This window comes from Myotis brandtii, unplaced genomic scaffold (assembly GCF_000412655.1).
Source record: "Myotis brandtii unplaced genomic scaffold, ASM41265v1 scaffold68, whole genome shotgun sequence".
Classification (NCBI taxonomy): domain Eukaryota; kingdom Metazoa; phylum Chordata; class Mammalia; order Chiroptera; family Vespertilionidae; genus Myotis; species Myotis brandtii.
The window spans coordinates 2,880,467-2,904,651 of record NW_005370657.1 but is presented as its reverse complement, the minus strand read 5'-3'; the positions used below and the strand labels follow the sequence as shown (position 1 = coordinate 2,904,651).

Below are 24,185 nucleotides of genomic sequence, written 5' to 3'. Positions count from 1 at the left end.
GATATTGTAGTTTCTATTTTATATTAGTTTGTTATGTAGAGGATTTATTTTGAGTAAACTGATAAGATTAACACAAAAGTCATTTAATATACTTGCTTCCATATTTTCACTGGGTATTCATTTTGTTTTGACCTGCCAGATGTGATATATATAATTGTACTGCCTACACAAATTTTCCATATTTCTGAGTAATTAACGGTTTATGTAGAAATGCTCCAACTATATTTTTTATTTGTTGAACATAATTTATTAGGAATCAAAACTATCATATTTAGGATAAGACAAAAATTAAGGTTGTGTCAATAGTCATGACATAATAAAGATTTATCATAACAACCCTATAAAAGGGGAAATGGTGATAAATACGTTACAGCTCTTTTGCTATCTTTAATGCAGCGATTTCAACTGGTGTGCTGTAAGAATTTTTAAAACATATCCGACTATTTAGTCAGGGGCCGACCTCTTTTTCCTTAGATTGTCAAATAAAAAAATGACAACAGCCAACACAACAGTAGCCATCTGGTGTGAATGCCCTATCTTTAAACCATAAATATATGGGTTATATAATAGAGTTACATCTGATTGGTTAATTCCTGGTACCAGAAATCCTTATATGCAAGTATAGGCATCTGATTTTTTAAAAAGTCACTTTGGAGCAAAAGTGTAGGTAATTGCCATTGTTATTATTATTATTAGTAGTAGTAGTAGTAGTAGTAGTAGTAGTAGTAGTAGTAGTAGTAGTAGTAGTAGTAGTAGTAGTAGTAGTAAATCGATCAAAATTATACTTATATTTTTGTCAGATCAGCAAAAAATATAACATTTTTTGGTGTGCTGCAGAATTGTAGTAATTAGTTTATGTGTGCCATGAGATGAAAAATGTTGAAAATTGCTGCTTTAATATATTCTAATCCTGTAATAAAATTTTACTGGCTGATCATTTAAATGCAAGGTTAGAAATAAATTTGATGACCCATATAGAAAAATAAGATTGGTCAGTTATTAAAACTACTCTTGACCTTTCAATTAGCATATCAAGTTATATCAGGCCAAATATAGCAATTTTGGGCTATAGTTAAATAATTTATTTATAACAGGAAATTATTAACCACAAGGTTCTCTCTCAGATTAAAAGTTTTGTAATGTATTTAGAATGTTCAATTTATTCAATTTATTAGGAAATCAAAAGAAATATAGAGTTCTAAACATCACTCTGACAGATTTATTTGCCCTTATTTCTATTAAAAGTATTTTGAAACCTTTGATTTGATACTAAAAATCAGTAACATGAGTCACCTTCTTTGTTCTAGGATAAACAGAACACATGCTTTCTACTGTTTCCTTGATCAATGAGAAAATGCCTTATAGCAAAACCACATGGAGAGAATATAGCTGTAGGTGATCCCCTGAGAGGTTTTTTGATTGGAGCTGGAAGTTTGGTATTGAAAGAAGAGGGAGACAGACAGGTTGTTTGAAAAAATTCCCATTAGACCAAATGCTTATGTTGGAGCAGTGCTATAACATTTTTCATGTAGAAAGTGTAACTTTATCAGTTTTAAAGGTTAAAGGCTATTCATTGCATCATTACAATAATGTATTTCTAGTTTGGAATTTTTGTATACATCATATTGCACTTCATTAGCCAGTGGACCAGAAATTTCATTTATTCACATGCTGCTTGTCAGTCCTTTTTTTCTAGGATTTTATTCTGGAAATACATTATTACAAAATTTATCATTTATCTTAAGGTCAGTGCAACTGCAGTACATTTTCTTTAGCTAAATACACTTGTCAAGTTTATAGACAGCAAAAGGAGAGATAAACTTGATGATTTGACTTACAATTATTGTGATATATGTACCATGTTAATGTTGATATTCTTTTCTTAGGAATTCTAATATCATTAGATGAGTACTCTCGACATTTACTCTGTTAGTCATGGGTTGCTAAAACTTCTGTATACATTCAAGTTTGGGTGCAATTTAAAACTCTGATTATATGACATTAATATGTGCTTCATTTTGTTTATTTATTTATTTTTTCAGTCCTCACCCGAGGGTATTTTCTCCATTAACTTTCTGAGAGAGTTGAAAGGAGGGAGGAAGAGGAGAGAGAGAAACAGAGAGAGACAGACAGAGACAGATAGAGTGAGAGAAACATCGACTTGAGAGAGACACATTGATTGGCTGTCCTGCATGAGGCCCCACCAGGCCAGGATCAAACCTACAATTGAGGTATGTGCCATTGATGGGAATTGAACCCACAACCCTTCAATCCGAGGGCTGACTTTCTAACCACTGAGGAAAACTGGCCAGGGCTGTTTTTAATTTTGAATATCTCAGCAGTTTGAAGTTTTCCTTGTAGTCATGCTGTGAGGATGCACAACATTTTAACCTCCCTTTCCTTAAATTTAAAAAACAAAAAACAAACTAGGAATATTTAGTGTTTTCCTGAAAGAAGAGAAGCAAAGTTAATTGTTTTAAGAAGATTCTAATTGAAGAATTACTAGTAAAGTGCCTTAGTCTTGAGATTGGCTTGGTCCTGGCACTGCTCCGTGGCAGTGGAGTCCCAGATGCCTGGCCAAGCATCCCTTACCGACATCTGGAACCAGTTGCAATACATCACTGTCAAAACTGCTTTCTATACGTATCTGCATTTACACATTAGTTACCCACGCAGCACTCATCAAAAAAGCTGAACAATCTTGACATGGTGTCCCTTGTGGAACTGCAAAGGTGAACCGAAGTTGGGAGGCAGTGTCTCGCGTCACTGTCTGCTGAGCTCTTACAACAGGAAGCCTGATTAAAAGTGAAAGGAAAAATTTATCAGTTGCCTCGGCTCTGTAGACTTCAGAATAATTTTTTATTTACAAAAGGGATTTTTTAAATATTATGTAAAGCATATGTATTATGAGCATCAAACTGATTTTATTTGTTTAGAGGCAAGAAAAAATTTCTAACTTTTAGTGGAGAAAAGATTGGTTTGTATATTTCTTAGATTTTTTTTTACTAGCTAGGTAATTTACTTTATGTATCATTTTAGAGACAATTTAAATTAACAATAGAACCATAAATTATATAAAAAATACTTGTAACACTATGTCACTTAAATTTAATTGATGAATAATATAAAATTTAAAACAGTTCAGCTTTGGTGAAGTAATATTTTTGCTCATTAATTTTTAAAAAGCTGATTAATAGAAAAAGAAAAGTAGTTATTTATAGATGTTTTGTATTGTGTATTTATCTGTTTTGAAGAAGAAATCAGAATTTTGGCAAGAAACCAACATTGGCTCTTTACTTAAAGAACTACTCAGGAGTCTTTGCTATCACATCCTCTACAATAATAGTACAACTAATAGTAATGATGACAATGGTGGGCATTTTGTGTACTGCAAATAGTCTATATGCTTTATATGGGTTATCTCATTCAGACTTAATAAACGGGAGTACTTGTTTCCCTATTTGATGGAAGGAAAACTGTGATTAATGAAGATAAGAGATTCTCCCAAATTCACACAATTAATAAGTGGTAGAGCTAGGTTTCAATTCCCTAGTAGTCTGTTAGCTGATACTGTTTTTTCTTTCTTTTTATTCGTTGGATTGTATTTTTTACTTTATGAAGATTTTCCAACATGATAAAAAGAATGTACAGTGAACTCTTATATAACCATCAGCCAATTTAATCACCACTAATATTTTATACTTGTTTCGTATTTCCTTCCACAGCCTTTTTCCTGCTAGAATATATTTAAAGCAAATTTCAGACACCATGTAATTTCAATTCTAAATATTTAAGTTTGCTTTTTTAAAAAAAGTTTTTTAAAATTGATTTTTAGAGAGAGAAGAAGGGAGAGAGAGAGAGAGAGAGAGAGAGAGAGAGAGAGAGAGAGAAACATCGGTATAAGAGCATCAATCAGCTGCCTCCTGTATGCCCTGCACTGGGAATCAAACTGACAACCCCTCGGTGCCCAGGCCAACACCCAACCAACTGAGCCACACTGGCCAGAACAAGTCTACTTTTTAAGAAGCTATTTTCTTCCTTACATAAACCACAGTGCCATTATCACACCTCACAAAATTGGTAAATTCTTCAATTAACAAGTCTTTATCGTAATATCATCTTATATCTATTCAGATTTCCTGATTGTTAAACATATATATGTCATTTTACAGTTGGGTTGTTTGAATTATGTTCCAAAAATGTCCATTCACTATATTTGATTGTTATGACTCTTTAACTGTCTTTTAAACTAGAACAGAGACACCCTCATCCCCAACTCCCTCACCAGCCACCAGTGCTTTTCCACATACTGTTGACTTCTTGAAGAAACCAGAATGATTATCCTGGATTTTCTTGATTATTTCTTCATGGCATTATTTCATTTATGCCTGCCTGTATTCTCTAACTTCTAGACTGGAAGTTAGATCTAAAGGCTTGATTAGATTCATATTGTATCATGTCAGCCATAAAGTTTGGTTGTCTTGCTTTTTGTAATGCTAAGATTGATTTCAGTAGTGCCAGCCTACTCCTTTCATTGTCAAGTTCCTCATTCATCATCCTTTTACCTAATGGTTTTATCCTCCATGGATGATCAGTGCTTGAATTACTGAATTTCTTAGGGGTTGAAAATGGTAATTTCCAATTATGTTATTCCTTCTTCATTTATTAGCCAAAACTCTTTAAAAGAGTTTTATTCAATTCAGTAGAGCTATTTGGTTATCCTGAAATGCAATTCATACTGGAAAGGCAGTATAAAATACTTAATTCTTCCCTTTTAATTATCAATTTCCAGAGTAAAGAGGTAGTGCCTTAATATTCTCCAGTGGTGTATAAGTTTTTATTCCTTCCTTCACTCCTTTCTTTGTCTCTTTCTTGTTTCTTTATATTTTATTTAAGTTGTTACTATGGAGTTTCGGCTTTTTTGTTGTTGTTAATCCTCACTCTAGGATATTCCATTGATTTTTAGGGAGTTGAAGGGAGGGAGGCAGGAGAGAGAGAGTGAGAGAGAGAGAAACACATCATGTGAGAGGGACACATCGATTGATTACCTCCTACACGTGCCCTGACTGGGGCTGGAGATCGGACCTGCAACTTAGGGACATGCCCTTGACTGAGAAACAAACCTGAGACCCTTTGATGCGTGGGCTGATTCTCTAACCATTGAGAACACTGTCCAGGGCATGAGGTTTTGGCTTTTTGCATGTGCAGTGTGTTTTAATCAGTTGCAGGCATTATTCGTTTTGATGCTGAAATTGTCCCGCATTCGTCCAGTGGGATCTCCTTTTAGCTGGCTCCTGTGTCCTTGTTTTTTTATTTTTGGATTTAAAAAAAAAATTCTTTATTGTTTAAAGTATTACATATGTCTCCTTTTTCCCCCATTGACCTCTTCCTGGGCGTTCCCACCCCCCAGCACATGCTCTCACCCCCCTACAGTCTGTGTCCATGGTTATGCTTATATGCATGCGTACAAGTCCTTTGGTTGCTCTCTTACCCCCCTTCCCCTGGCTTCCTTCTGAGGTTGGATGGTCTGTTCGATGCTTCTATGTCTCTGGCTCTATTTTTGTTCATCAGTTTATATTGTTCATTATATTCCACAAATGAGTGAGATCATGTGATAGTTACCTTTCTCCGACTGGCTTATTTCGCTTAGCATGAAGCTCTCCAGGTCCATCCATGCTGTTGCAAATGATAAGAATTCCTTCTTTTTTTACCGCAGTGTAGTATTCCATTGTGTAGATGTACCAGTTTTTTTAATCCACTTATCTGCTGATGGGCACTTAAGCAGTTTGCAAATCTTAGCTATTATAAATTGTGTTGCTATGAACATAGGTGTACATATATCCTTTCTGATTGGTGTTTCTGATTCTTTGGGAGATAGTCCTAGAAGTGGGATTACTGGGTCAAATGGGAGTTCCATTTTTGATTTTTTGAGGAAACTCCATACTGTTTTCCTCCTGTGTCCTTTTGATAAGACTCTATCATTAGCTTTTATCACTCTTACTTTCTTGCATAACAAACTATGCCAGGCTCATCTTGTATATTCCTAGCATTACATGTAGAATCTGCCATTTTCCCAAAGAGCCATCTTTGTTTGTTTTTATTGAGGAATGACATAAAGACCACAATATGGGTACTTAATGCTATTGGGTTGTTTGCATTTAGGAAAAAAGAGGGAAATGAATTCACATTGATAATTCTAATTGAAATGTAAGATTACAGGGCTTTTACTTAATGTTTTTGATCTTATACTTGTACCTTTCTTCTTTATGTTAAAAATTGTATTCCTAACAAAAGTAACATAATTTTTTATTTTCTTTGTCCTATATTATAACTAGAGGCCCGGTGCAAGGATTCGTGCACCGGTGTGGTCACTCTGCCTGGCCTGTGCTCTCTCGCAATCCGAGACCCCTCGGGGGATATTGGACTGCCGGTTTCTGTCGGACATCCCCCAAGGGATGTAGCAGTGTGCGAAGCGGCAGGGGGCTGTGGAGGAGTCCGAGCCTGGGCTGGGCACCACTCCCATTCATCCCGGCCCCTCTGTGCCTGCCACCACTGCCGCCGCTGCTCGGTAGCACGCTGCCACGGAGGCAGGAGAGGCTCATGCTGCCGCATCTGCACTTGCCAGCTGTGAGCCCGGGGTCTGGCGCCTGTCAGTCAGCTGAGCGGCGCTCCCGCTGTGGGAGTGCACAGACCACCAGGGGGCAGTTCCTTAATTGAGTGTCTGCCCCCTGGTGGTCAGTGTACGTCATAGTGACCAGTTGTTCGGTCATTTGGTCACTTAGGCTTTTATATATATAAATGGTTTCAAAATTGAATGTGAAGTTAAAGTCTTTGCAGTTCTTTGGGTGAGGGCCCTCAGATATCTTCCTGTGGATGTATAATTGATTGGCTATTTTATTTATCCACTATGTTCTGAGGTCAGATTGACAGGCAGTCCTATTTAAAGAGTCTTTGGTTTTTAAGCTTGTTTTCTGCTATGACTTGGAGCCTGTGTAACTCCTTCCAGTTTCAGTAATTATTCGCAGCTTCTCTTGCCTAGGATCCCACATAGCACTGGTCCTTTACTCTTTTCGGGTGATTTTTTTATTGGTGAGTTCTGGGTTCCATGACTTTCCCTCTTCTATTTCTCTTTGCCATCACAACTTGTTGCTATTGGATGTTTTTGGCCATACCTATCAATATTCTAGGATTTGGGGGTATGATTTGTCACCTATTTTTTTTGTAGAAAACGTCATGTGTGTATATATTCTGTCCTAATCGCTGTCTAGTTATGAATCTATCTATCTATCTATCTATCTATCTATCTATCTATCTTGCTATGTTTTTATTTCTGAAAGTTCCAGTGTCTGTATAATCTTAACCATTGTATGGTATTGCCTCTGTGATGCTCTAGCATGCAACTCTGCTTAAGAAAGACTTCTTTTGTGTTTTATGCTTCAGTGCTAGTAAAGTATTTATAGTAATAAGTTCCTGAAATCTGCCAGGAATATGCTGGTAATGAAAAATATATTTTCTTGCTGAATCCTCATAAGACCACCATAAATTTGTGTATCCTAATTTTATAGGTTAGAAAACTGAGGATTAGCAAAGTTAAGGATCTTGCCTAAGGTTACATAGCAAAGTGACAACGCTCGTTTCAAACTCAAATATATCTCGCTCCAAAGCCTATGCCTTTCCTATTTACACTATATTTAGTTTCTATGAACTTTCTGTAACATGGCTCTCAAAAGCCCCTTGCAGAGTATCTTAAAGCAAAAAGTTTTAGGTTCTGGGGTGTAAGACACAAATAAACTCACCCACTTAAAGTGGACAAGCCAGTTTATTTTTAACAGATTCACAGACTTATGCAACCATCACAATAATCAATTTTAGCACATTTGCATCACCTTCCAAAAAAGCCTTGTACCCATTTCCTCCCAATTCCGCATTTCCCCCAGTCCAGCCCCAGGTAACCACTAACCTACTTTCTGTCTCTATAGGTTTGCCAAGTCTTGACATTTCAAATCAATGGGATCATACAATATGTGGTCTTTTGTGATTGGCTTACCATTATATTTTCAAGGTTCTTTAATGTTGCAGCATGTATCAATATTTCATTTCTTTTTATTGCAGAATAATTTTTCATTGAATGTATATTTTATTTATTCACTTATCAGTTGATGGGTATTGGGTTGCTTTACTTTTTTGGCTATTATGAATAATGCTGCTATGAACAATCGCGTACAGTTTAAGTATGGACAGTATGGACATACACTTTCATTTTTTCTTGGGTATACATCTTGGAATGTAACTGCTGCATCATGTGGTAACTTTATGTTTATCCTTTGAGGAACTCCCAGACTTTTCCCCAAAGTGGCTGCACCATTTTATACTCCCATGTGCACTAGATGAGGGTCCTAATTTCAGTTTACCTTTTAACAATGTCATAATTCAGGTAATTACTGCTTGCTTTCTCTGAGCCAGAGATTCTTCTAGGTACTGAGTATACAGCAGTGAACATTGCTGACAAGTATGCTGCCCTCAAAGATGATACAATTAAGTGTAGAATACAGACAATAAATAGAATAATTTCAGAGCATAATAAATGTTATGAAGGGTTATCTGGGGTAGGAGGAAACTTTAGAAAGAGTAATGTGGGAAAGTTTCTATAAGCAAAGAAAATATATCAACTAAGACTCAGAAATATAGCTGGGGGGGGGGCGGGGGGGACAAGGGAAGCAAATGCTCCATGAACGTCACCTTTCAACAAGTTTTTAGGGTGATAATGCTGATGTGATAGTGGCTAAGGTTTATAATGGATCAATTGTTCATACATTTTTATATAAATTATATCCTTTGCCTGGTTTTCTAATTGGCTTGTTTTTATTACCGATTTATAGCAGTTGTATGTATTTGGGATTCTAATACAGTAAAACATAGACAAAAGATATAAAAAGACAACAGAAAAGGCAATACAAATAATTCTTAAACAAATTGCCAACCTTATTCAAAATAAGGTAAAGAATAACAAGGCGTTTGCATTCAGGAGAAGGAAAATGACTTTTAAAATGTACTTTTTGCATATTGAACTATGTGACTTATGCTTTAAAATCTAGATGGTAATAATTAAGGTTAATAAAGGGCCATTTTGAACTATTCTGCAATTAATTTTTCCAAATAGTGAAGGTCTCAAGAATGTCCATAGAGTTTGATTTGTTAAGGTTTTCAAAAAGGTAGCAACGAAAGGATGCATTTTTGGTTGGTGCTGCTCTATTGAAATGGAAGGTAGAAACATTCTAAGAGCAGAGCCACTGCCATGTATTTGGCACCCTGAGGAGAAACAGATTCTGCTATCCTTTCTTCCTTTTTTCTCCCTTTATTTTTCAAGACATTTTGGACAATAGGTTCTTGCTCTAACAATTTTAAAGAAATTTTTGGAATCCATACAAACAGTTGCTGTAGTAAGCTACAATCGGCTTCCCATTTGCAGTGCTCAGCTTGCACTCCTTAGTATCATCAGACACTCCAGACATGTTTTCGTAGACAAGAAGATTTGGGCTACACATGGAAAATGATAGGAGGATATATTTTGCAGAACGTGGAAAATCTACCAAATCACATTCTTAGGATATGATATAGTTATCTACGCTAATAATATTAAGTCTATTGCTAACTAGTGTTGCAACTTGCTGTTCTTTGTTGTTCATGAGATTAAATTGGACTCTGCCAATGTCAGGTGACAAGAACACATATACCTAACACTAGCTCTTTGTACCAAAGCACAAAATATTTGGAGAGGACAAATGCCAGGAATGGTGGCTGTTATTGTATTGTCTAGAGTAGAAATGTGTGGTACCTAATCTAAGAAGGTTTTATGAAATTAAGAGACTAAAGTAGAATCTTAAAGGTGGAAAGAAAATGGATGTTGGGAGGGAGATTGTGAGAGTTTTCAGGGAAATAACATGTAAGGAATGTCAAATTTTTGCCAAGGTGTAGAAGAAAAAGTGAAGGCAGCAAGGTATATAAAAATTTAATATATTTTTATTGATTTCAGAGAGGAAGGGAGAGGGAGAGAGAGATAGAAACATCAGTAATGAGAGAGAATTATTGATAGGCTACCTCCTGCACGCCCCCTACTGGGGATTGAGCTCGCAACCCAGGTATGTACCCTTGACTGGAATCGAATCCAGGGCCCTTCAGTCCACAGGCTTGAAGCTCTTTCCACTGAGCCAAACTGGCTAGGGCTAAAAATATATATATATTTTTATTGATTTCAGAGAGGATGGGAGAGGGAGAGAGAGAGAGAAACATCAATGATGAGAGAGAATCCCTGATTGGTTGCTTCCTGCACGCCCCACACTGGGGATCCAGCTTGCAACTGTGCCCTGACCAGGAATTGAGCTGTGACGCTCAATCACTGAACCACATTGGCTGGGCAAGGTGGAGATTTTTTGGTGGAGCCTAATACTTAGAAGAATGGTCCAGAATATGGGCTTTGGTGTCATACAGAACTGGATTTGGGTCCCAATTTCACTACTTCCCAGCTAGGTTTCCTGGAAGAAATAACTTTAAATTTCTAAAAAGAAGATAATTATAGTGCTCTTTCTCAGCGAGTAGTTGTGAGAATTAAATAAAATCATGTGTGGAAGCATAAAGCCAAGGGCCTTGCACATAGTAGGTGCTCAGTAGATATATGTTACTACTGTTAATGATAATTTTGAAGTGAGAACCAAGTAAATCTCATTCATTGTTGGTTTGAAGAATCAAGAGGAAACATGATGTATAAGGAGAAGTGTACTCATTCAGAATACCTATCACTTGTATAGATTGAGCAAATTAATGTCTTCTTCATGGCAATTCAATTAGAATGAGGTTTAAAAGAGAGAGGAAGGATAAAGAAATAGCCTTCTAATAAAAATACCTTGTCTTTGCCCTGGCCAGTGTGGTTAGAGCATTGGCCCGTGCACCAAAGGGTTGCAGGTTCAGTTTCTGGCCAAGGGAATGTACCTGGGTGGCAGCTCCCTTCCTTGGCTGGCCAGCTGGGGCTCTGTGGGAGATGTTTCTCTCTCCCTCCCTCCCATTCTCTCTAAAAATCTATAGAAAAAATATCTCAGGTGAAGATTAACCAAAAAAGAAAGAAAGAAAAAGGAAATAAAAATACTGTCAATGGGGGGGAGAGGGGGACATCTGTAATATTTTTAACAATATAAAAAAACTTTGTCCTTGCCTTTCACCCCTAGCACATGTAACCTACTTTACATTTAACTTCATTGAGCTTGACTGTGATAATGAGAGTTCTTGAGATATACTAGAAGCTCAACAAATGCTAATTTTATTCATATAATTCTTTATCTGCCCTTGCCAAAGGATGAAATGGAAAATAATTATTGAGAAACAGGATTTTAGGAAGTGAAGGACAAATGGAAGGGTTGAGAGTAGGAGTAAGCACTGGTTACCGGGTAGTTAGGTTGTAAACTCCAGTTTTGTTGAATGAACAGATGTAACTTCTTACACAATTAAAGTTAGCAGGATTTACCATGAGCAGACACAGAGAGAAAAGCCAAAGATATATGGGGAGGTCAAAAGCTTGGAAACCAGAGAGCATATCAGTCCTGCTGACTCTGATAGGAGAGTTAGGTAAGAAGTTTTGGATGACTATAAAACATCCAAGTATATACACTGTATGGACAACAAGAAATGAAAGACTGAGAAAAAGATAAGAAAAAGGGATCATGTTGGCATGATTCTTAAACATTCCAAGATTGTCTTTTTAGTGACTTCCTGTTTATGGATTGAGATAATGAACTCCTGACATCTCATACATTTATACTCCATTTTGAAGTATTTTTCTGGCTTTAAAAATTCTTAGTGTTAAGCAAAAGCTTTAAGAGATTAGGACAATGTTCTGTTATCTGTCAATCTCCTGATGCCCATTTCTGGGCTACAGGGAGCACTTTGGACAGTGGGCCATTCAGATGCCTCTTTGTAAATATGGGTATCACCAGAGGGCTTGTTTTTATGCTTTCTGTGTTTATATGCAAATAATGCTATCCTCTCTGTATGTTGGCTTTTGGGCAGTTATTTCTTATAGGCAATGTATAACAAAAGGTAACTTTTTTCCTAGTCTTTTCTGCTTGGCTTTTATGTTATTACTTATATATGCATTAGGGGCTTAGTAGTGACTGTTAACACACATTCCATCCCTTAGCAATAGCTAAACTTCCAAGTAAAATTTTCTCCTTTCCTTTAAAGAATTGGTCATTTTTCTTTCCTAACTCCCTGATCTCCTTGGTGCATTGACCATAATTTTATACCAGTAGTATATGGTATCTTTCTATATGAAGAAAAATTTTATTTGAAAAATATTAGTTTTAAAATGTGCTATCTGGCCTTTTGGGACATTATATGTATGTATAGGATAAAGGGCAAAGACTGGAAATATTTATATTACAAGGTTATTTCTTTGCTCTTGCTCTTTCTTTTGAATCTCATTCTAATTGAATTGCTCTGGGAAGAATATTGTAAAGTGAGTCTAGGTTTGAACCCAAATTGTACCTCTTTTGTGGAATTTGCTTGTTTGATTTAAAGTTGTTCGATATGTTACTGTTATTGCCTGTATAGAGCTTCACCATTTCTGGTTTCTGTTGATCAAGTTAACCCGATATAGCATCTAACTGTAGAAATTTAGTTAGAAATTATTACATTATTATGTATTAACATTTATTAGGACTCCCCATATACTAGAGATTGTGATAGGCTCTTTACATGCATCAACTGTGATTTGCTTTATTATTCCTGTTTTTCAGGTGAGGAAACTTCAAGACCTAGGAAGGTTTAATAAATTGACCAAGATCACCTGGCTATTAAGTAGTAGGTAGGGTTTGTACTTGTTTCCAAGTTCTAGTTAAATTTTAAATTAGGTTAGTACATATTGTTAAATTTATTGTCATTGTTTAAAACTCAAATATTTTGTGACAGTATTTTAAAAATCAGACTTGGCTAATGCTTGGTTCTGTGGGGGTAGGAGAAATGTAGTTGATTATTCCTCTATTTGCATTTATCTAGTACCCCCTAGGTACTGTGTTTTTTCACCTTGGATTTGCAATATGGTAGGCAGAGAAATGCATGGCTGGATTTTTATGTACGTAACTGTTGGAACAGGATGTTGATCACCACTACTTTTTCTCTTTGCTGTTTCATCCCTAGAGTGTTGTCTTACCTCAGTTTGTTCAGTGACAGAGAAGGAAAAGAGGAAAGAGTGAAGTCTCTGGAGGATAGCTCTACTGTTGTATGACTTGTTTTGGACTTGAGCTCCCAGTGCCTATAGCATGTACAGCCTGCTTTTGTTCAGAATGTTGTGGGGTGGGCAGTGCTCTCTTTACTGTAGGCTGAAGTGATTGTCCTGGTTACAGAATGCAGGGAGATTAAGTTGATATCTTAACTGTTCTAGACGGAGTTAATTTTAGAAGAATGTTGTAGTAAACTAGCTTTGGGTTAGTGTGAAAAAATTTAAATGGGTAAAAATAGTTTGACCTCAGTGCTTTTGCTTTTTAGTGAAGTTTCTGATGTACTGTTAACAAGTATCAAGATGAAACATTTAAGTAAAGGCAATAAATACCCTATCTGAAATATGAAATGATTGTATTTTCTTATATTGTATCTCAAGCTCTAATTTTGAAGACTTTCATTTAGTATATCTTTATTTTTTGATGAAGTGGCAATTTGTTTTTTGCTTTCAAATAATAAAGTAACTGACCTCCTTAATATGGAGTTAGAAATATAAGCTGTGTTTCTAAAGCAAAAAGTTGCTTTAGTGAGTTTTCTGTGTGCCAGCTCTTCTCTTTCAGGTCTTCTTACTGAAGCTAAACATCAGTTCAGTTGACAGCTTTACTCAATTCTAGGCAACAGTGGCCATGCTCTGGCCTGCAGAGACAGTGAATCCATTCTGGCTCTGACACCCAATTTTATTGTAAAACACATTCATGTTGACATCATATCAGTTTTCTGAACTATTACATGCATAAAAGAATTCACCTCTCTCCATTCAGTCTTTTTCAGCCGTCCTGTAAGGAGAAATTCACGCACCTAGTGTTTTCATTTTGCATTTCATGTGGTCTAGACCAGAAAATAGCAGCTTCAGTTTTAAAAAATGTTTGTTTTTGGAGGCACTGAGCAGAGTGTATTAGCTTAATGGTGTTCATTGATAGGAAGGAGAGGACTAAAGGGAAATGCACAAGGCAGTTTTTAGGCCAGAGCAGTAGGGAGTGTAGGGTAAAACAGGTCAATATTGACCCAAGATTATGGAGACAAGTTGCTAGAGTTCTTTTGCATGCAACTTTCATTTTTAAAAAAAATGTTTTTATTGACTTTTTAGAGAGAGAGGGAGGAAGAGGGATAGAGAGATAACAAAATCAATGAGAGACACCGATCGACTGACTCTTGCACGCCTCCTTCTGGGAATTAAGCCCGCAACCTGGGTTTGTCCCCTGACTGGGAATGGAACCAGGGACCTCTTGGTCAACACTCAACCACATAGGCCGGGCACAGCTTCTGTTTGAAGACTTGCTTGCTTTTTGTGCTCATCCATGCCCAATTTTGTGGGCTTTGCCTCAGACTTCCTTTCTTAATTGTATTGTTTTGTGAAGGTCTTTTTAAATTGCTGATTTTTTTCGTTTGCTTGGTTTACTTGTATTAGAACTTGTGAGTTTTGCATTTAGAATTTGCTTAAAATATGACCCAAATTTTCACCTTTATTTTATGGGGGAAGTAGTCTTTCTTGTGTACAAAATTCAGCTCTTCCATTTTTCTGTCAATTCTAGCATTGTACTGAGTTTTACTGAGGCTATCCCTTGGCTTTCATGATAAAGAAATTCCACCTTTTCACTTTTAATGGTGCTTGATTTGATTGGGAACAATAATAAAATATTAAGATATCTTCTATTCCATTTTCTCTGTTTAGTGAATACAGACTTCCCTAAAATATCTTAAGCCTAGTTGGAAAATGTAATAAGCCTTTCCTTGTTATTTGGTTGTACTGTTCAGAGATTGTTCATTGGGAATTTCATTTACCCATAAGAGACTGATATTCTAACATGGAGTGATTACAAATGTTGTTTATAAACTAATATCATGAATGTCTCCATGAGGTTACTTAAATATGAGTGTGTAATTTACATGAGATTTTAAAAGGAGTTGTTCTCAAGCCTTTAGATGTATATGCTAATTAATTCTTATCTATATTATTTTGGGTCTGGTGTGATCATATGAAGCACATGGAGAATTTTAAAAAGGCTTTTTCTATTATCTGTATTTTCTAAACATTATGGGCAGAATAAGGTTGGAATAGAGAGAGAAAATTGCAAACATACCCTGACTTTCTACCGGCTGGATGCACATTATCTTTATCTTTATTTATTAATAAAAGACGGAATGCCTTGGAAAACAAAAGGTTTTAATGGCCGGTGCTTGGTATCCTTGACAACAGTCCCGAAAGAATATTACATTAGGGCACCAGAGAACTTTTAAAAATAAGTAATGGAATTCCGTCTCTGTTATGCTTTTAGTAGTCATTTCGGCCATGGTGCAGCGAGGTCATAAGCTGAGCTCAGTGAAGGGAGCCAGAACATGAAATGATGCTGAGAGAACGTCTGGGAGATGAGAGGTACAGAATTACAAGCGAAAGTGCAGGCCTGCTGAGGCAATTACAGCTTAATGGGGTCATTTGGAAGGCAATTGCCAGGGGTTAATGTAGTATGGAGAGATGAGGTGAGATTGAAGTGAAATTTGGGGCTGGAAATGTGTTAAGATGAAAGATCAGAGAGCAGCAAATTCTGCAGTGGTGAAGGTTTATAACATGCAAAGATTTGAGAAAATGTAAAAAATAGTGCCCAGATGTTTCAAAAAAAATATTTATAAAAGTAAGTGACAGTAAATTGTAGGAAATTTTCTACATAAAAATATCCTTTTCTAAAAGAGGTTTAAAGTTATGAAAAAATACACTAACTATAATATGAAGAGTCCATTTTTAAAGAAATTTTCTGTTATTATTTATATATATTTTTTGTCTTCATCTTTTAGATCACATTGAACTTGAAGTGTTTTAACACTGGCAACAAGCTTTATAAGTGATTATTTTACCTACCAGAATACCAGCATTAAAAAAAAAAAAATTTAGTGTCTAAGAACCAAACAAAACAAAAAATCAAGAAAAAGTCCTAGGTATACATATTTTGAGATATTTATAATGGATTCATCACATTATCTTCTCAAGCATTAAAATATACTATATAGAATGTCAAAATATTAACAATGTAAGCTAGCATTTCTCTGAGTGGGTATTTTGGTTCTGAAAAGTATGCTTAAATATTACAGGTGTTTAAATTAAAAATGTCAAACCATGAAGGCATAATGGAAGTAATCATTTTTACACAGTTTTAAGCAGTACAGGGTTTGAAAAAGCTTTGCATGCCAGACTATTGTGAATGAGTGGAGTTCATAAGAATTCAAAGGACAAAAGAGATCATTATGCTTTGTTACCTCAGCTAGTTCATTACCTTAATTGCTGAGTGTAATCCAGTCTTCCAAGAAAACTCTGGGGCTTTAAGAAGATCAACATCGGCACCTTATGGCACAGAAAATGGAAACCCTTTCCTGTACCATTGCTGCTCCAGGAACACTAAACCTTGATCAAAGGCTGAACTTTTCTTAAGGTCGGCCATGTGAACATCCCCTGGAGCTGTACCATTCGCTGAACCGTAATGAAGTTTAGTAGATTCAGCACCATTTCTCTCTGACTGTGACCGTCCTGGATCACTGGCTAGCAATAGCATATTATCAGCCTTTCAGATAGGTGAGGGTTTAAACATGGTTATGGTTAGTAGTATAATATGCTTTAAAAAAAAATCAAAACTGCTTCTTGCATATTACAGGAACAGAAGGAACTACCCTGTATTACTGTGTAAATAACTTTAGTTAAGAATCAGGACCTGGTGCTTTTATTTTAGTCCTTTGAAAGGGATTGCTTGCTATGTTCTTTGTACCTAAATCTTTTCAGAAAACCTTGGAAATTCCCTAACTGTGTGCTTTTCCAGAAAGTCCTTTATTGTGTAATGTGAATGCAGCTGTGAAATGGTTCAGAATCATCTGAAGCATTTTTCCTTATATTTTTTTCTCACCTAGGCAACAACTTAGGTTGGCTTTTGAGGGTAGTTTTTCCTTATGGAATGTGTACAGTTGCATATGTTAAGCTTTGAAAAAATACGCTAAAACAAAAAATATGACCTTTAAAAGCATGGTTGAGTTGCATTCATTTTATAACCATCAAAGCAACTCTGTACTGTTGTAAGGTAGAAAAATCAATGATGCAATCTTTTTCCTTTTGCCTCGTGCAATCCGTAATTGAAATGGAAAATCAAATGAACGGCTAACAGATAATTGTTTTATCAATATTCCCTGCCTGCCCTACAAGGGTCAGCATAGAATGATCATGAGCCAGGGATATGATGAGGACAAAATGTGAAATTGAACAGCAAGGAGGCAATAAATCAGCCTTGACAAGAAAGAGTGACCAGCATGTAGCTGTTGTAGGCAGCTTTGGGGACAGTTTTTGTCTCAGGTGTCTGCCCTGATTTAAAAATGTAAGTATATAATATTTGAAGCTCTGCCACCACTAAGCCTGCCTGTTTCTAGGTTAGTACCAGGAGACAATGCACTACATAAGATAACCTGAGTGAATGCGAGGAAATTACAAAAGTAGTGTAATTTATCTTGAAAGAAGAATGTTGAAATAAATTTTTATAGATTTTGATAGTCTATGTTGGTATATTGTTTGACTAATTTAAAAATAAATGTAATAAATAATATTTTGTTGTATCATTGCATTTTGCCATAGGCCTTGACTATAAAAGGAAACTAAATCACTGAATTAATATTTTTCTAAATACATTCTGTAAAATCTGTAAAAATTGAGTAAATATTAATTTCTCTTGTTTAGATTTCAAGAAGATTTATTTATGTGAGCTGAAGATGTCATTTGAGGAGGGAGGATCCAAACAAAAAAAAAGAATCACTTATTCATAATTTCTTTTATTTTTCTTTATTTTTTCAATACCTAGAAATAATTTTATGTAACAGAGAAACACTGTTATAAATACTTCATAGTACCATGTAATGTGTAGGATTGTGGGACAAGTGTTATTGCTCATGTCGTATTCAAACTAGACATTGCCCAATTATGCTTCTTAAGTTTATTAACATAAGACATTTATATTGGTGAACATAAGGGTAATGCACAGCACTATATACACAGCTTGTAGTATATACTGTAAGCTGGCACATTTTCAGGTCATTTTAGGAACATATTTTGAAAGCCTTAGAAAGATTTATTCTCAAATATTTTACTTTAAGGAGTTAATACTAAGGAAATAGACACATACATAAAGATGTACATGAAAAGATGGTCACCACAGCAACATTTCTCCCTCCTTTTAAATTTTTATTGAGGTGAATTTTGAGCCATGCTGTAGAAAATAGAATAGTAGAACACCAAACATCAAACTTGACCAATTCATGGCCAGCCATGTTTGATTCTCACCTCTACTTCTCCCTCAAATATTTTTTTGAAGTAAATCCAAGACATATTATATTACTTCTAAATATTTTGGTATATTCTGCTGAGAAATTAGGACTCTTAAAAAAGAATGTGTCACTATACTATTGTTACACCAAAATTAACAGCAATTCTTTAATGTCATCATATATTCATATGGTTTGTTTAAATTGGAATGCATATAGTCTACCCATTGCAATTGGTTGAAGTATTTTTTTAAAGTGTTTTGTTAATTTAAAACTTCTTTTCCATTTTTATTTTTCCTTGTACTTTTTTATTGAAAACAAAACAGGGTTGTAGGTCCCTTAATTCCCAGTCTAGATTTTGCTGATTACATCCCCATAGTATAGTTTAACATGTCCTCTGTTCTTTGTATTCCTGCAAGTTGACAGTTGGATCTATAGGTTTAATCATATTTTGGTTTAAAATGTTTCCCCTGCAGGATTGTTTCATAGATTGTGTATGTTCTTATATCAGGTGGCACATGTCTACTTTTCTTTATTTTTGTGTGATATTGGCAGTTAAGTGATGCTCAATGCCTATATCTGTTAGTTTATTTGGGATTGCAAAATGGAGATATACTGATCCTGTTATTTCTTTTTCATATGTTAGTTGGAATCATCTGTGAGGAAAAACTTTCCTATATCTACTATTTAATTATTTAGTGGTCTAGTTTGCAGCATTATTCCTTATAGGACAAAATTGTAGACAATGAAAATATGTGACAACAGGTGATATGGATACATTATTCTATAGTCATATAGAAATTCCATATAATTATCTTAAATCATGTTTTAGAAGATTAGAAGAATTCCTAACTATGGAAAATATTTAATATAGTAAATTTATGAAGCAGTTTTTGAAATAGTAGTATACCATCCTATATAATAAAAGCCTAATATGCAAATAGACCAAATGGCGAAACGACTGGTGGAACAACTGGTTGCTATGACGCACACTGACCACCAGGGGGCAGACACTCAACCCAGGAGCTGCCCCCAGCCTGCAGGCCCCAGGCCAGCCAAGGCAGGTGCCAGTGGGGACCTCCCTGCCCCCCAGTCACCCCATAGATTGGCCCTGATTGCCGGCTAGGCCTAGGGACCCTACTCGTGTACTAATTTCATGCACCGGGCCTCTAGTGTTTTTAGATTTTCCCCAAGTTCTTTCATGTGGGGCAAAAAATTGCTGAGAGAATAAAGACCAAATATTTACTTTATATAATGGATATGTGTGTGTGTGTATATATATATAAAATGGTTACCCCCTCAGTGATGGAAATAGGATTCTTTATGTTTTCTTCTTTATATTTTTCAGGTTTTCAATAAAGATCATATATTCATTTTACAGTAACTTTTCTTACCATTTATTCAGATGAGCAAAGCACAGTACAGGGCCTGGCACACAGCAGCGTTGGTAAATATGTTGACTTGAACAGGTGCTAGGGTAGGCTGACCTGATGTCATTGCTGGACCTAACATGTTGATTGTTCATGCCCAGTTCATTGTTGCTCCTTTATCCTGCATAACTTACCTTAAGTGAAATATTTCCACCTCTGCTTTAGAGAGCTAATGATCTCTAGTTTGTAATTTGTGGACTTTACATAGGGTAGAGTGTTTAGAATATCTTTCATTGGCTAATGTACAATGATCAGTCTTTCTGGATTAGCATGTCATTCATCTGAAACCACCTCATTATGTCATCTCTTGATTCCATATTTTGTTATTTTTATCTTGTTCTAAATTATTTTAATTTTTCGTATCTAGGGGGGAAATTATTGTCTATGTGGTTTATTTAGAAACTTGATCATATCTGGTTTCATGTATGTTATTATTTTGTCTTCTCATGAAGACAGCAAATGTATTTTATACTACTTAGGTTTATTTTCCTCAGTACCTAGCACTTTGCTTGTTCCGATGGTAGATGCTTAATAAATAGTTGTTGAATTAATTACAGTGTTGTTGTTCAATTATTGGTATAAAGATTAACTTTGTTGTGGTCAGTAATTTTTAGGATGGGAGAAAATAGTCTTTTCTTGCATTGTCTTCATTGACTTGCTACCAAATTAAAATTTAGTGTGGGATTGAAAATTAAAAGTTCTTTGAAATTCTAATTCATTCGAAAATATTTACTGAATGCCTAATGTGTGCTAGGCATTGTTCTAGAACAGCGGTTCTCAACCTGTGGGTTGCAACCCCTTTGGGGGTCGAATGACCCTTTCACAGGGGTCGCCTAAGACCATCGGAAAACACATATATAATTACATATTGTTTTTATGATTAATCACTATGCTTTAATTATGTTCAATTTGTAACAATGAAAATACATCCTGCATATCAGATATTTACATGACGATTCATAACAGTAGCAAAATTACAGTTATGAAGTAGCAACGAAAATAATTTTATGATTGGGGGTCACCACAACATGAGGAACTTTATTAAAGGGTCGCGGCATTAGGAAGGTTGAGAACCACTGTTCTAGATGCTAGAGACTCAACAGTGAACAAAATAGACAAATTCCTGTACTTACGGAATTTTACGTTCTTGTAGATCTAATCATATGTAATTGGCTGCGTATGCATTCTGTGATAATGTATGATGATTTCCAAGGAACCATTAGCAACATCTTAAAATATTTATATCAGATTGATTTGTAATCAACTATTCATTAGCTTATGTATGGTTATAATGCAGGTTTTTCAATAGGTTGGTAGTAAGAAGGAAAGAAACATTTTTTGAACATTTACAATTTGCTAGGTTCTCTATTAAGAATTTTGACATACCTTATTTAACTCTCACAGTAGGTTTGAAAGGCAGGTAGGTATTATTTCTGTTTTTTGTTTGCTTACATATATGTATATTTTTTGTTTGTTTTATTTTGTTGATGTTGTTGTTAACCCTCACCGGAGGATATTTTTCCATCAATTTTTAGAGAGTGTAGAAGGGAGGGGGACAGACACAGAGAGAGAAACATTGATGTGAGAGAAACACATCGATTGGTTGCCTCTCACAGGAGCCCTGACCAGGGCCAGGGATTGAGCCTCAACCGAGGTATGTGCCTTGACCGGAATTGAATCCAGGACTCTTCAGTCCACGGACCAGCACTCTATGCACTGAGCCAAATCGGCTAGGGCTATTTCTGTTTTTATTAATTAAAAAACGGAGGCTCAGAGATGTTAAGAAGCTTGCCCAGGATCACATAATAAGTGGCAGACACTTATTCAAACGTAAGTCCTTTTAATTCTGTAGTGTTTCTTTCATAAGCATTGCTGTGAAGAATGTGCTGTAGATTATTAGTTGTTTAGACAATTTTTCCAGAATGATATATTTGCAAGTATGGCAGATATGATATGTTTTTTTGTGTGCATTATTCATTATGTGACAACAGGTGATATGGATACATTATTCTATAGTCATATAGAAATTCCATATAATTATCTTAAATCATGTTTTAGAAGATTAGAAGAATTCCTAACTATGGAAAATATTTAATATAGCAAATTTATGAAGCAGTTTTTGAAATAGTAGTATACCATCCTATATAATAAAAGCCTAATATGCAAATAGACCAAATGGCGAAACGACTGGTGGAACAACTGGTTGCTATGACGCACACTGACCACCAGGGGGCAGACACTCAACCCAGGAGCTGCCCCCAGCCTGCAGGCCCCAGGCCAGCCAAGGCAGGTGCCAGTGGGGACCTCCCTGATCACCCTGCTGGTCACCTTGCAGAGGGAGGCAACTCGTGGCAGTGGTGAGGGGCAGGGCTGGCTTTTTTGTGTGCATTATTCATTATGCTGTACTTTATACATCAACATATCCATAAGGAGTTTGTGGGTAATGTGGGAGTCAGTTTATTAGGCAAAAGGTCATGATAATATTCCAAAGTGACTTAAAGTGCTTTGTCACAGTATTTAACATGTACAATTAAAATGGTACACATTGAGAACCAATAGTAGATATTATTCTAGTTCATTGTTACCATGTTTCACTGATTTTAAAAAGTTTATTTCCTCCCCACATTTTAACATTTTGGAAGTTAGGATGCCTCTAATAATCAATGTTATGTTATGGTATAATTGGCAAAAAAACTTTTCTTTAAAATAGTACATATATTCATGGTAAGTCTTACAACTGATGGGGTCTTAGTTTGATGAAATATAATTATTTACATTTGCCAACACCCAAAATATGTATGTGTACTGTATTTCCAAAAGGCTTCATAAACCCTATTTGAATGATCAGATTATTAATTTGTGTTTTTAATGGTTTAGACGTGTTAGATAAATGCTTATACTCAAAAAACTTCCTTTGCAACTTTATTTTTACTTACTCTGCATTATAACTGTTTGGATGTTTTTAGAATATCTATTAATATGCCAGCAAAGTACAGGTATATTAGGTTATTGTATATTTTGAGGAATTGCATATTGTATGCATTTTGTGATAATGTATAATGGTTCCAAAGGAACCATCAGATTTTTTAAGTCATTAACTCACTCCTTTCCCTTAAATATATATTGAGATAAATCACTAACTATGATTTCAAGATTTCTTTTGGTAATTAATACTAAAAGCAGGCAGTCTACTAGTAATTATTACAAAATTGTAGCTTAACATTTTACTAACAAAAATAAGATGAACATGCCTACTTCTTTTGAGTTTTGTTCTTACTCGATCTATGTCAGTGAGAGTCTGCTGAACTTTATGAATGATGGGAAATTTGTTACAATTTAGAACATATGTGTCTTTGATTTTCACATGTTGTTCTAACTGATGTCAAAGGAGTTTTAGCGTTCACAGCCTGAAGGTAGTCCATGGCATTTAATATTCAGGTACACTGGAAGTTCAGACTTAAGGTTGAGCAAAATGATGAATTGTGCTTTTTGACATGGTTTGCCTTTTGAAAACAGTTATGATGATGTTGTGTAATATTAGCTCTTATAGAGTTTCTTACATATTTTTAAATTATCCAAACCACAGAAAACATGTTGTTTTCATGTATTAGTGTTTAGGTTAAGTAGTGTGTGATTATATAAGAATTCATTTACATTAAGAAAATTAGAAATTTTAAAATATTCAAGAATAAAGTCAATACTGTACTGAAAAATTTTAATTTACAATGCTTCTCTTTTTTTTTTTTTTGCAGAAGTATAAATAAGGACATGAATTAAGTTTACCTTATAAAATCTAAAGCTAAAACTGAGAAAAATCAACATTTTAAATCATGCTAAGTCTCTTTCTATTTTTACTCATCCTCTTGCAGAGCATTGACAAAAATATGAAATTGATTTGGTTGAAGGGTGTTAAAGAGCCGACAGCCAAATGTCACAAACAATGAATGGCTGCTGTGTTGAAAAAATCAATAGGGAGGTTAAGCTGGTCTTGTGAAAGACTTGGCAGACTGCTCTGTTCCAGGAAGATATCTGTCTTCTGGTCTTGGTTGCATGATCAAAAGGAAAACTTGATAGGTTTAATGAAGGGAGATACTGTAAAACTGACAACAGAAATATAGACACTGTGGTAAACTGTAGTGCACATCAGTGAGTGGTGCTATTAGATACATTTTTCAGCCTGAAAAAAATATTTATAGGTAGAGA

General features: G+C 35.4%; 1 protein-coding gene across 5 annotated transcripts in view; it reads left to right on the top strand.

Annotated features, from left to right (window-relative positions):
• PBX3 (pre-B-cell leukemia homeobox 3) overlaps window positions 1-24,185 on the top strand; it is a 188,919-nt gene that overhangs the window by 60,320 nt on the left and 104,414 nt on the right. The window contains exons 1-2 of one of the 5 annotated variants that reach the window (XM_014529368.1): window positions 1,332-1,391; window positions 12,786-12,849. The exons of 1 other annotated variant lie outside the window; for it this stretch is intronic. In XM_014529368.1, the coding sequence (XP_014384854.1) occupies window positions 1,347-1,391; window positions 12,786-12,849 (109 nt within the window). In that variant the 5' untranslated portion in view covers window positions 1,332-1,346. Of the gene's footprint in view, window positions 1-1,331; window positions 1,392-2,177; window positions 2,232-3,961; window positions 4,081-12,785; window positions 12,850-24,185 lie in introns of those variants that run through there. 3 more of the 5 variants (XM_014529369.1, XM_014529370.1, XM_014529367.1) reach the window with 3 other exon arrangements.